The sequence below is a fragment of the Aphanomyces astaci genome, assembly GCF_000520075.1.
Source record: "Aphanomyces astaci strain APO3 unplaced genomic scaffold supercont1.193, whole genome shotgun sequence".
NCBI classification, from domain to species: Eukaryota; Oomycota; class Saprolegniomycetes; order Saprolegniales; family Verrucalvaceae; genus Aphanomyces; species Aphanomyces astaci.
Window position 1 is genome coordinate 243 of NW_009798456.1, and position 13,731 is coordinate 13,973.

A 13,731-nucleotide genomic window follows, 5' to 3' on the forward strand; every position below is an offset into this window, starting at 1 on the left:
GTTCATTTGAGCCATCAAGAAAGGCTCGTGAACTATCCGGACGACAGCCTTTGGAGAGGTAAGTTGTGTACCCTATGTAGACACCAATCTGGAGCGTTTAGACTTCGACTGGGTTTGATATGCGTACTTCGTATCCTTCTTAATCATTATGAAATGATTTACATATTAACAAGTTTGAAACATTCGTACAAGTTCATCTTTGGTGGCTGACCAGCAAACAACCGTAAACTCGAGACCTAATTATCCCGTCAACAGTAAATCCAGTATTTCCCTCATCTCCCAGCAAGAGAAGCCTGGCTGCAAAATCAATTACCGTAAATATATCGCAGATTCATTCGTCCCTAACGAATATTTACAGTAGTCGACAGCTTCGAGGGGGCCTGCCAAAACAATATCAATACAAAGAGTTTTTTTGAATTTCCAACACCTCCGCTGCATGTTAACGTTCGACCAATGAAAAGAGAGTAAATTTATTACATCACTGTTTCTGAACTACTTGAGTCGTTACTGCTGCTGCTGCTGTCGCTGCCGTCGCTGCTGCCGCCTTTGGTACCATCGCTGCGGTCGCTGTCGCTATCACTTGCATCGCCTTCGGGTTGCTCCTTGATGTACGCCGCAAGCTTGTTGAGTTGCCTGTCGGCCTTGTGTATGCAGCCCTTGATGCTGCTTGGAGTCAAGTCCTCGAATGCCTTCATGAGCCGCACGCGGACGTCTTTAAACGTGGTGTCTTGTGTATACTGACGTCAAACCTGCACAACATTAGCATATATATGCATAGTAAAGATCACTGTACTTGGCACTTTACGATGGCCCAAACAATCTCGATTGGTTGAAGGTCACTGTGGTAAGGCGGTGTGCAAACAACCTCATGCCCTGCGGCACGTGCCAAGGATACAACCTCGATGTCAATCTTGCTCACATGCACACTTAGCTTTTTCCACAATGCAGCTTTCGTTTCATTTGTGAAAGAAATGCCGTACGCCGTGCAAGCATCCTGTAGGACACTCTTCTTATTTCCATACTTCGGTGTATCCAGAGGAAGCCCTTTATGGTATTTTGCATTGTCCATTACTATAACAGCATTTTGTAACCCAAGATCATCTATTTCGACAAGAAGTTTGGAAAACCAACTGACAAAGTATGCATGGTCGAACATTCCGTGATAATCCACCTTGAAATACATCCAAGCATAAGCGCTTGCTATCCAAACAACCACTATCTAAAATGGCAGCAATAAAACAAAATCTTTCACCTTTGTGTTTTTCTTTGACTTCAAGATCAAGGTCATCACTCGGATTATATAATGAATCATCATGCCGGCTATAATGGTGATGAATATAACTCTCATCCATATATATAACAGGCCGTCGGTTGACATCGCCCGACAATATATCACACATATCAGAAACATACATATCACGATGCATTAGCTTCGCACATGCGAAGGCCTAGACCTCTCTTCTTCTTTCCCCTCTTGTACCCAAGTTTTGCCAGGACCCTCTGGGTTGACCGGTAGGCTGCTTGCGTTGACGATTGCGACTCTATTTCGAATTCCAAGAGGTTTTGGGACCGCAGGAAGTGGGCAACGTCCTTCGCCACTGTCCGATATCGTCCTTGGCGACGCTGGCGAACGAAGTCTTGAATGATCTTGGCCAGGTCTGACGTGACGGGGAGTCTTGTTCGGAGAGACATGTCGCAGGGGGCTTGGGGCTTGGTCGTGGTGGAGCCCTTTTCGACGAACTCTTTCCACACTTGTTGGACCAGCTGTGGCTTGCGGCGCAAGAGACGGGCGGCGGTGCGAGTGGACGCGGTTGCATCGTCTTGGCGCAGAGTGGCGTTGACTATGATCATGTCGAGGATCTCGTTTCGTGTCACGTATCTTGACCGTGAGCGCTTCACGAACGCAATGGCGCGGTCTACGTCACTTGCTTGGGTTGGCCACTAGGTATGGTTGGTTTGTGAGGCTGGTGTCGAGAATCAGAGCCAGTGTGCGTGTGCGTGTGTAATGGGTGAACTTTTCGCCTGTATAGTCACAGTTGGTATTACATGTCAGAGTATATTAGGTAATAGGGTGAAATTAGACAGGTTTTGGAAATTCGAGGCATCGTATCTGTGGGTGCATAAGGTTTAAAGGTCTATTTTCTTGACACATTTTTAGCTTATTTGCAGCGCTACATTTTTTCTTTTCACTTTTTTATACTGCGTTCGTGCAGCAAAAGTTATAGTTAAAGGCCCCCTCAGGGCTGTCGACTACATACTGTTAATGAACATATTTTTTAATAGCACTGTACGACAATGCTGCTTGTGCAGTAAGCAGACACTCGACTTCGCATTTGTGGAGAAACGTGGACTTGGTCTTGAACACGTATGATTGCAAAATATGGTTTACACAGCAAGCCTGCATTCATGCAGTGGCGTGTCTGAATTCCCTGTAACAAGATCCATTGACGCTGTATAACACGTACTACTCGTGCGGACATTACAACACAATTTACAGCGCCCATTTAACACCCGTGCGCCGTTGGACTAAGTGCGTGACTCGCCATCACAAGCGCCACAGGCTTTGGTCGGTGCTGACCAATCGTCCAAGCCTGGTCTAAATACGAAGAAACGAAAGCGATCGCTTGGAATGCGCAGTTAAACATTGTTGAACATAGTTAATTTTGTTAACTGTAAGTACATTGAGTTGACCTAATGTGCCAAAAGGACGGTCGAAATAATGAGCAGTCGTTTGACCTGTCAAAAGGAGGGTCGAAATAGTGAGCCGTCGTTTGACCTGTGAAAATGAGGTTGAAGTAGTATCAGTTGCTGTACCTGTCGATTGGAGGGTCAATAATGTACCTATCAAATGAAAATGCAAATGACTGGTCACAGGGCTGTCTGTACAGTACGGATACAGATATCGTCCGGATTGTACCTCTATCAAGTTCATTTCCATTTCTTCATTTCTTGATATGGAGGAAAACAATCTTGTCATGTGCCTCAGGGATGACTGGATGTCAATCCACATCCGAAGGCAGCACAAGGAACACTGCAACAAGTATTACCATACGGGTGAAAACACCGACACGTCGTGATCTGACAGGTTCACGCAGTACATATGATTATACTTCCAAGCGATTATTGATGATGAAGCTGCGAAGTGGAATGCTAAGTCCATCACCGAACAACCTAATCACCGAAAAGGAGTAATACGCAAGCTAGAGAGCCGTCAAATGGACACTCGTATGCCTGCTGCTTCGATGCAGCAAGTCTTAATAGAGAACAATGCAATGCTGAAACAAATATTTCTACCCATGAAACTCCGGGTAAGATCATGTAGGTAAACCATGTATCTGATGTCGACTTGTTGAAGCTCCAGTGTCCAGAGAACCCGCCTGTCAACAACCAGGTATCACATAATGGATGCTGATTGTATTTCTAATTGCAGTAAAGTGTCCGCTACGAGTAGTTCTAATTGGAATTCAGTTGTAGCTCCAGCAACCGCATCGTCGACCCGCCAACCACCCGGTAACATTCGTATTTACATTCTTTATGCCTGTTATAATTGTAGTAGCAGCTTGTCAGCACGACTTACATCCGCGACTTCAACTTGTCAAGCAGGTAAAACTATTACAGGGAACTTCAGAATGCAAGGCCTACCTTACCTTCGAGTGGGATGGAAATAACAGATTTTGATTGGTAAATGTACTTCGAAGTACGGTGTATATTTCTGCCAATGATATTGGCCCATCAAAATAATATTCAGATCTTTGAAAGAGCTATTAAAATTATAGAGGAAATTTAATTATGAGTCAAATTTACAATGATGTTGTTTGACTGTAAGAAATCAAACTTGTAATTCAGGAGGTCATTCAAGAATAGAGTGGTATTAAAACTATTGGTATAATATTGTACAATGATTTATATGGTAAACACGGAAGAAGCGTAAGCGTTTGACGCAGTGCCGCAACGGTTTAGTGCGACGGCATAACATTATTGAGGAAGGGCCCAGGGTTCAATTCCCGGGGAGTGTCAAACTTTTCCCAATTTTTATTAAAAAACATACAAATTCCAAGTATACTGAACTTTCACACGTATACTGAACTTTCACAACAGATAATATAAAAACGAATTAATCCATTGGTTCCTGAGGAAGTGCCTTTTCAAAGCTGCCACGGATAGCGTCGGTGGACAGCTCTCTTGATCAACGCCAACCTCTTCTGCCGGGCGGTGAGTGAAAATGGATCCTCGTCTTCTCCTGTGATGATGTCTTCAAACAACCACAGTTCCCGTAGGTAGCGCTTGAAGGGCGCCATCACGCCGACGTCAAGGGGCTGGCACATCGACGTTGAGTTTGGAGGCAAGGGGCAGAGATGCAACCCGAGTTCTTCGTTGATGATCTTGTAGGATGCTTCGGACACGTGTGAGTCGAAGTTGTCGACAAGGATCACTGACGCTTCTTCGATGTGGTCGTGCAAGACGGTGCGCAGGTAGAACTTCCACACACGGCCGTCCATCCACGCTTTTTCTTGGACTGCATAATAATAGGAATGGCCAGCAGGAAAGGTCGGAAACTCTCTAGTTTCGATTCGGCCACCAGGCGTCCCTTTCATGATGAACAGGATCGGGAGTTTGGACCCATCCGCCTTCGCGGTCAAGACAGCCGTCATTCGCATCGAATGCTTATCTCCTGAGGATATCTTGGAGCTGCCACCACGAACAGCCCAAATGTAGTTAGGTAGCATATCATAATATATACCTGTCTCATCCACATTGTACACGCTCTCCGCTCCATGTGCGCGGTACTCACGGTGGAATTCAGCTGCAAAGATGTCATGAGTGTCCTCGAGATCCCCTTGGCTTCGTTTACTCATGCCAGGTCGTTGTCGCGAGATGCCATGACGTTTGCAAAAGCGTTGTAGCAGAAGGAGCAGTGAGTTGTACCCACAGCCTGGCTTTTTGTCCACCAAGTACGACACAAGCCATTCGCGTTGATTGCGCTTCACCCACGTCACCATATGGATCGTAGTAAGGGCTCGTTCAGAGTCTCGTAATCCATGGATAAACTCAAGCAACCCGGTAGGCCCGGAAACACCCCGGGTCGGCCGCCAGGTGTGAGTTTCATGCGCTTCTTGTTGCCTCTGTACGCAAGGATTTGAGCGCGTTTGGTGACCCAGTTTCGCAGAGTTCGACGGGCGACACCAAGTTCAGTATCGACCTGATATACGCTCATTGTCTCAAGGAGGCCCAGGGCCTGGAGCTTGAAGGCTATCGGGTATACATGATGCGCGCCATTGAATAGTATTGGTTTGAAATTATTGAATTGCGCGCGGGCGGGATAATAAAAAAATATCCAATCAAAACCAAGAATTTCAACGAAATTGTTTGATTGGACAAAACTACGGCTGTAATGTTGAATACTTCGGTAGGCCTTGCATTCTGAAGTTCCCTGTACTCATATTCATATCATGGTACTTTGCAAATAGCTGGTTGTATTATTAGTCACGTCATCTCCACCGAATAAAGCAACACTATTATTAGTCACGTCATCTCCATCGAATAAAGCAACACCAACTCGACAAAGCCGGGGTGAGTTCTATTGTTAGTCCACTACGAGTACTTTTCAATTGTAGCACCTGAAACCACATCATCCATCCCCCAACCACCAGGTATTATTCATATTTATATTCTATATGCATATTATAATTGCATATTATAACTGTTGCAACAGTTTCGCCCTCTGACCGGACGACCACATCATCGACGATAGGCAAATCTTCGGGTGGGTTTGCAGTTTGGTTTTAGAGTTAGCGGTGACATGTTTCAATGTTATGCAGGGAAAAGAAAGGAAGTGGAGGACCATATGATGGTATTATTGAGGCTAGTTCAATCAAAGTGGGCTGCCGAGGATCGGCGAAGCAATCTGCGTCGACGCAACTAGTTGCTTAGCTAAGTTTACATGAAACAAATGAATAAATTTCATACTATTTGTCCGGAATGAGCAAGTTATGAGAATGTTAGCCGCAGTAAACCCTGGAGTACTTGAGTATATGGTACGCACAGCTGTCAATACCAGTAGTTAAATCGTGAGTACTGTACGTTTGCAGCAATTTACTCATCCGGATATTTATCCGGATCATCGATTAACAGTGGCCGACAGCATCGAGTGACGTTATAATTTTCATATCGAATTCGACAATTATATAGAAATAGCGAGTATACTGTTCATTCTTTAAATTCATCAAAGTGTAATTATACGTTTTTAAGAGGTTATTATTATGAAGGTGAATTAACTAGAGTGCTCACAATCGCGTTCAGCATCATATCACTGCCACTCTGCGCCGAAGATCTTCGTCGGATTGTAAGACATCAATTGCCAGCAAATGTTCGTACAGCTTCTGCAATTTCCCCACTGCAGCTTTGATACAGCCTTGAATAGTGGGGCTTTCAACACTTCGAACGCTTCTTCGAGTCGTTCCTTCACATCCGCAAGCCCCGTACCATCAGTGTAGCGACGACCAACATGTCCTTTCATATTCGCCCACACCAGCTCAATTGATTGCAAGACCTAGTGATAGGGGGGGTGAAGACGACTCTATGGCCCTTGTCGATTGCCATTTGGACTAGTTTTTGAGGTTGGATGTGCTTTTCAATGTACGCCGACAGCCTTTCCCAGAGAATGCTCTTGAAATCTGTCGGTTCGAACGGTATCCCATATCGCGTGCATGCTGCCTGCAGCGTTGTTTTGCATAGCTAGCTGGTCGGTTTTCCGACAGGCCTGCCTTTGTGATACTTGGCATTATCCATCAAAATGTACGCGTTTGCCACACCCATATCACCCAACTCTGCAAGCAGCTTGGCAAACCACTTCACAAAGTAGTCGTGATTGAACATAGCGTGGTAGTCCTTGGGCTGCTTGGCCGTCGACTTGCCACCACGAAAGATGTCAAGGGCTACCACCTGGCACTTCATGTCCGGCGAGTCCAGAATGCCAGCTATGAAACAGTACCGCCACCCTTTGCGGTTTTCCTTGCGTTGAATATCCAGGTCGTCGCTGGGGTCGAATAATCTGTCGTTGTGGCGCTTGTAATGCTGGTGGATGAATGACTCATCCAGGTACACAACGCTGGCTTAGTGGATGCATCACCGTGACGTACGAGTCGCGAGCAAGCACGTTGGACTTGTACAAATGGTAGCTGGATGAGCCAGCCTTCTTCCCACGCCTGTAGCCCTGATGTTTCAAGAAGCGTTGAACAGACCGTACGGCTGCCAAGTCTGTGCCTCAACTTCCATGACATCCATCTCGTTCAAATAGGTCATCACATCGACAGCTGTCGTTCGTGTGCGCGTGGCACGGCGATCACGTACGAACTCCTGGACTAGTGCAACGTTTTCAGTTGTGCGTGGGACACGTGATGGGTGAGTTGACATGTTGGCAGCAGGTTGAGCGTGGGTGACGGTTCCATAGTTGCAGTACTCGTTCCACACACCACGCACAACAGCAATGTTCCTCCTGAGTGCCTCTGAAACATCTTTGGCACCTGCTTATCTCCTTCGCCTTTGTAGAACGCCAGCGAGCGCAATATGTCAAGACGCTCCTCGCTAGTGAGAGTACGCGGCCGTGCCATCTTGACGAATGTCATGCAATCCTTTGCTGTAACGTTAGTATCCATCGAGTAGTGAGTGAATGAATAAATGAAAGTGCTGCCACGAAGGCATAACTTTGAAACCATTGCTATGAATACATGTAACCACTGCAATGGCGCAACATCCATGAAACTACTGGTATATTTAGTCTTGGCAGTGACTGGAAAGTGGAAGGTACTGTGAGTCCTTGATAAAATAGACCTTTAGAATTTAATACTACGATTGTATATAAGATTTTACAGGTTATGTGACGACAAGTTCAAAATCAACCTAACAGTTTAGTTTGTTTTTCGATAATATTTTGAAGGATATACGTTTCCAGAGAGTTTTCGATTACACAGGTGGATTTGTCATTGAATTCTGCATCTCTCATAGAAAGTCTCATACAATTCTGAGTTCATAGGCAAAAATACAGACATAAACTCTATTTGTTGCTGTCGGTCGCTTTAAGGAAACTGCATTTCCATGGATGTCAAAATGATTACGTTGCAACGAGGGAATTGCTCGTCCGAACACGGCCTAAGAGCCTGTTCCAAGTACAATTCAAAAATCTCGAATAGTGGGGTGACAAAATACTTCGTCCCATTTTGTTGCCATTTTACGGCCATGATTGATTAGACATAAATTGATTAGACATAAATTGATTAGACATAAATCGTGTCCATAAAATGCAAAGTGATTGGTCAACATAGTATTGTACCATGGGCTTTCACTGGCTCCCGTTACAACGGTCCAAGCCGAGGTCCGTCATAGCGCTTAGCAGACCAAACGGGGTCGACCGTCACGAAGAAGCAGTCACTGCTTCTTCGGCAACTCTAGTCGCCCATACGATAAAGCCTGGCAACTGCGCTGCCGCACTATGGTTATCTGTGTTCATTTCGACACTCAATATTCAACCTCAGAGATGTGTTGAGAGCATAGGACCAATACTTGGTGTGTGATGCGATAATGTCAGCCAGTAGTTTGGCGCTGCAATGAGTTGTCGAAAATGTGATGAAACGCATTAATTTTCGGATAAATATACTTATCTGTGTTCATCTCGACACTCAATATTCAACCTCAGAGATGTGTTGAGAGCATACTGTAGGACCAATACTTGGTGTGTGATGCGATAATGTCAGTCAGTAGTTTGGCGCTGCAATGAGTTGTCGAAAATGTGATGAAACGCATTAATTTTCGGATAAATATACTTCTTCCGTATCACGAAAAGTGTGGATGTTGAGCCTTCTAAAATTATATGAAATAAACTGTGCATTATCTACTTACCTGTGGTGACGACGTAGACGTAGTATTGATCGCCACTGTGTCGTGGTTAGATTCTAAACCTTTTGTGATCGGGGCTGAGCCAAAACATAACTTTCCAGATCCTGGCCCTCTCCCCCGCGACTTTGTCCTACCAGATACTCACATTGCAATGAAAACTCGCGTGTTTCGATTATATATATAGTGTTCAACAAAACAACTAACCAAATCGTCAGATACTCAAACCAATATAAACTTCTAGCAAATTTGTCATTTCACGCCAAGTTTCCAAATTACTGTATATATTCTTCAGGCTGGACCAGATTGATGGATTGGTGTGGTGAAATGTAAGCCCCGCCATTCATGAGAATTTTGAACAGCTCCAGTAGTGCCTCAATCTTATTGGTCCGTGGCAAGTCGATTTGCGCGCGAGGAGATCAAACGACTACACCAGTCAGTTTGTCCACTGATTCATACAATCACTCATACAGTGCCATTATCACATTTACACCATTGCTCAATCATGGTGCTCAACGTAGCCGCCATGAGCACTCGCTTCCAAGACCAAATCGTGTCCGACGAAGTCTTCCTTGGCCAATGCCTTGACGAGTTCTCCGACACCATGGACCGACAAGACGAGGTCAGCGACTCTACCTGTCGCGTCCTCGACAAAATCCTGGGCGACAGCGGTGAAGAAGGCGTTCGGGTCATGACGAACTTCACACGTCGCGAGTTCGACATTCTGTGGAGGTACGTTGAAGTCACGCTCAAGGCCCGATGGCAGGACGGTCGTGGATCGAAATCCACAACAAGCCCCAAGGGCGCCTTGTTCATGACGCTGACTGTGCTCAAGCACTACCACACGTGGGAGAAGTACACCATGGACTTTGGATATAGTCCGCCCACGTTCCAAAAGCTGATTCTGCAGGTCATCGAGTCTGTGGGCCCGGTGTTCGTTGAATCGTCGTGAAGATGCCAAGCATGTCCGACCTTCGAGCCCAAGACACCGTGTTTGAGAAGTACCCTACTCATTGTATCATTGTATGCGTGGGACGTCAAGTTTTAGCCGTCGGAGCGCCCTGCCGGTCGCCATGGGGAAGCCAAACCGTACTTAAGTGTCAAGCACAAGTTGTATGGCTCATGATCGAAGCCTCTGTGCCACCGCAAGGTCACCTGGTGGACATGAGTGCTGCACATCTCGGCGCCGTGGCTGACTTGACGATTCTGCGCACCCGCATGGACCAACACCACGAGGCGCTGAAGAAGACCGAACAAGAGCTGAACATCATCGACCACGGCGAGCAAGTAGATGCCCACCGCGACAAGTGGGCATTCCTCGTTGACAAGGGCTACTACGGTGCCATGGCGGTGTGGAGAACTTCTTTGGACGTGTGTGCAGCCTATGGACGGTGTCGTATGCAACATTCACGTGGAGGCAAAAGTTCTATTATGGTATTCAAGGTCTAACGTTTGCGTTGACGAACTTTCATATCTCGCTAATGCCTTTGCGTGATACTGATCGTCAGTGGTACCGGTCTGTGATTGCCCGCTACGGAATATGGTTATATCGACAAGTGGAGAGGCGTGCGGAAAACCAGCGTAGTTCGCGCTACTGTCGCATTGAACGACTTGCACTTAAAGGGGGCGACGGATTTTAAGGGACACTTGCTACTTCGAATTTGCCATTTCATCGGAAAAGATTGGTTGAATAACTTCGAACTTCGATGAAAATCTCGATATTTAGCCAATCACATAATGCTTTTCATATATTCAAATCTTATTGGCTATAATATTCTGTACTTCCATAAAACTTCGGTGTCCCTTAAAATCCGTCGCCCCCTGTAGTCGTGGGCGAGCTTCTCAGCAATTCCCATCTCCTTTTTCGGCACCATCATAAGATAATTCGTGTGAATTGAATTCCTTATTGGATTGTTCTGAGTAGCAATGGATAATTAGGTAGTAAATGGGTACCAAACACGTTTAAAGCTGTTTGGAACAAATAAAACACGCGTTAAAAGGGTATTACATGAATATAAAAAAGTTATTAGGTTTTTTGGTCGCTATTTAGTAATTACTTTTTAGACGCTTTTTACCCTTTTTCTACTGTTTATATCCGTTTTATGGTGCACGTCATCTTGTAAATTATGACCTATTCCTGGTATACAACAAAGTCTATAAACTATCAACTTTTCACAAAATTTTCTTACTTCTATTTCGTATTCATTACTCAAAACTTCAGCAAATTGAGGCGTAGAATCGACAGATCTCAATGTGGTGAAGAAATTTTACGTCTCAGATTCAAATTTGGTGATGGTCCAGAAATAGATATTTAACCTAGCGGTATTTTACAAGGGCGCTTGGATATTTGGCCATAGGGGTGACCGCTGAGATGTATCTTGATTTTTATATGTGGCTTTTATCCGTATATTATATCCGAAGGCAGTTGGGACCTTTAACCTCCCACTGCAGTGATAAAACGCATGTAATCGGTATTTAACGTATTTTGTTTTTGGGTTTAACTACATTAACTGTACGTTAAATAATAAAACCTCCACTCTTCGATTTACCAGTTGGAAGTTTTTAGATGACGTGCACCATATAACCTAAAACCTGTTTTTAATGAGTTTATAACGTAATTGAAACCCGTTTTTAAGCATGCTCCATGGCGTATTTTTATTGACATAGTCGGAAGCTACCCACATTGCTCATCAGTGTGGCGAGTATTTCGGAAGGTTGCCTGTGTATTGGGAATTCGTCGGAGTTCATTCAGTTCTCACATCTATTGGATAGCCCTGTGCTACTACTTCGACGTCCTGTGTTTCAGTGAGGTATCTTGTTCAAACAACAATCTTAGGATATAACATGATAGCTGGAAAACTACTTGGTACTCCCCCTAAGCAGCCTAGTAGTATTGATAGAGACTTTTCGGAGTGCCACTTTTCAGTTGAAATAGCAAAATATCCTACCAAAATTAATTATCATGTATGAATGGATCTTGATAAAGCAGTGGAGGCACCTTATCTCAAAAATGGTTGGACGTCCAAGGTTGCAAGATACGGATATATCTACGGATAATACAGGTCCTCCATTCTCCTCTTTGGTTGATGGCTACAACAACTGACGAAAGCGACACCACGCCGCTTCCCACAGGAAAGTTCGCATGTTGCCACGACATCATGCTGCTCCAACAGGTGTCCCTGTCGTGACCGTGGGAGGGTGAATACGGGAAGGTGATGACGATCTGGCGATGTTGCGACAGAGTTGAAGCGCATGCCTGGATTTTCAATGGTAAAGAAGCCGGGGGCGCTAAATACCAGGTTCGAATACCTGTTGGCAAAGCACGAGACGGGGGAGAGTGCGTCGTTGCGCAAGTCGGGGACAACCGAGGAGTACTCTGAACACGACCAGCTCCTGACAGACATCAAGTTGCGCATGGACGATTTTGCCAAGAACGAAGCCGCGCGCAAGGATGCTGCGAAGCGGAAACTGGAAGGCGTCGAGAATTCGGGATTGGTCATGCGCCAATTGGCCATGGCAGAGCTTGAAACGTCTGCCAAGAAGATCGAGGACGCTGAGATCACTCCGATCAAGCAGAGCAAGAAGTCGAAGAAACCAGCTCCTACCCTCGATATTGCGAGCCTTATGGGCATCATTCGTGAAGGCATTGAGAACAAGGAGCGGCGTGAGGCGCAGCGTTTACAATATGATCGTGAACAAGCTAATCGCCATGATGAGCAGCTTGCTGCGCAACAACGTAATAGCGCAGGAAAATGATCAGGATAGGCACTGGCGGCATCCATATGCTGGGTCGCCATACAATCAGTAGCGTGACAGAACCCCGTCTTCCTTCATCCTGTCCAGTATGCGGCTCACGGAGAGCATAGTGGAATCATGGCGTCGCCCCTCTACCGGCCCATACATGCTGATGATGATGCCGTCAGGAGCGGTGATGCCTTGCCAGTTCAGACAATGGCGACGGGGGTGACCGTTGTACACCGAACGTTGAAGGTTCACCTGCTCTTGACCTTCTGCTCGCGCCGACGGACGGCTGATGTACTGCTTCGCCCCATCAATGAACGCAACACAGGTGTGCAACCCTCTGAGGCCACTCTTCGACTCGATCGCACCGGAATAGATTTCTACTGACATACTTACAACAGAAATACGTGTTAACACGTACCAACTCGGTCTATGAGCAAGGCTTCGTGAAAGAGGATCACATCGCTCCAAGTCTTGTACAGAGAAGTTGCGGTTGCGCGGACGATGCGGCTGCAGGCCTCGACGGAACGCCCGAATTCATCTGCAATGGTGAAAAGTCGACAGGGCTCAGTCAGGCGTCGACACAAGATTGCAAGTGCCTCGAGCGACACCACTTGATCGGAGCTCGGTGTACTGATAAAGGCTGGCAGTCGTAGAGCCACAGCGAGCACGCGGAGTTGGTCGATTGTGAACCGGAACTTGTGCACTGCCGTGTCGTTGTGCATGTCATGGTCGAAATTGTTGTTGTACAAGACTATTGGCTTCTCGGGCCTCAGTCTCATGAATTTGGATACCATTAAGCCTTGAATTACGGTGAGAAACATGTCGAAATCACCATGGCACTGCTGCATTACGCAGGCAATAAGGGACACCAGCTCTCTATTGCGAAGGAGATTTTTGACCAGTAACGTAATCCGGATAATCTAGGAGTTAACTCAAAACCTTTCCGAAAGTTGCCCGAAAGTTTAAATTGCTTGGTTTTCAGTTCATTTCCACAAGTTGAATCTTAACTGAAAAGCTCTTACGAAAACTCGCAAATAACGTTACTTCGATTGAAAACAGACTTCCGGTTACAGAAATGATGGAAATGATGGTCGTCCA

General features: G+C 45.8%; 6 protein-coding genes across 6 annotated transcripts; 2 read left to right on the forward strand and 4 right to left on the reverse strand.

Moving 5' to 3' along the window:
• Positions 1 to 473: 473 nt before the first annotated feature.
• H257_18650 (hypothetical protein) lies at positions 474 to 695 on the reverse strand (the record flags this gene model as incomplete). Its single annotated transcript, XM_009847744.1, has 1 exon — positions 474 to 695. One exon carries the CDS (start codon positions 693 to 695, stop codon positions 474 to 476), a length of 222 nt encoding a protein of 73 aa, XP_009846046.1.
• Positions 696 to 1,416: 721 nt separating this feature from the next.
• Positions 1,417 to 1,851, reverse strand: H257_18651 (hypothetical protein; the record flags this gene model as incomplete). Its single annotated transcript, XM_009847745.1, has 1 exon — positions 1,417 to 1,851. The coding sequence occupies one exon, from the start codon at positions 1,849 to 1,851 to the stop codon at positions 1,417 to 1,419; it is 435 nt and encodes a 144-aa protein (XP_009846047.1).
• A 4,884-nt stretch (positions 1,852 to 6,735) lies between these two features.
• On the reverse strand, positions 6,736 to 7,610 carry H257_18652 (hypothetical protein; the record flags this gene model as incomplete). The annotated part of the gene is made up of 3 exons (XM_009847746.1): positions 6,736 to 7,074; positions 7,130 to 7,213; positions 7,524 to 7,610. The coding sequence occupies 3 exons, from the start codon at positions 7,608 to 7,610 to the stop codon at positions 6,736 to 6,738; spliced, it is 510 nt and encodes a 169-aa protein (XP_009846048.1).
• Positions 7,611 to 9,394: 1,784 nt separating this feature from the next.
• Positions 9,395 to 10,529, forward strand: H257_18653 (hypothetical protein; the record flags this gene model as incomplete). Its single annotated transcript, XM_009847747.1, has 3 exons — positions 9,395 to 9,820; positions 9,844 to 10,239; positions 10,398 to 10,529. 3 exons carry the CDS (start codon positions 9,395 to 9,397, stop codon positions 10,527 to 10,529), a joined length of 954 nt encoding a protein of 317 aa, XP_009846049.1.
• Positions 10,530 to 12,156: 1,627 nt separating this feature from the next.
• Positions 12,157 to 12,645, forward strand: H257_18654 (hypothetical protein; the record flags this gene model as incomplete). The annotated part of the gene is made up of 1 exon (XM_009847748.1): positions 12,157 to 12,645. The coding sequence occupies one exon, from the start codon at positions 12,157 to 12,159 to the stop codon at positions 12,643 to 12,645; it is 489 nt and encodes a 162-aa protein (XP_009846050.1).
• A 45-nt stretch (positions 12,646 to 12,690) lies between these two features.
• H257_18655 (hypothetical protein) lies at positions 12,691 to 13,355 on the reverse strand (the record flags this gene model as incomplete). The annotated part of the gene is made up of 2 exons (XM_009847749.1): positions 12,691 to 13,010; positions 13,052 to 13,355. The coding sequence occupies 2 exons, from the start codon at positions 13,353 to 13,355 to the stop codon at positions 12,691 to 12,693; spliced, it is 624 nt and encodes a 207-aa protein (XP_009846051.1).
• Between the last annotated feature and the right edge of the window lie 376 nt (positions 13,356 to 13,731).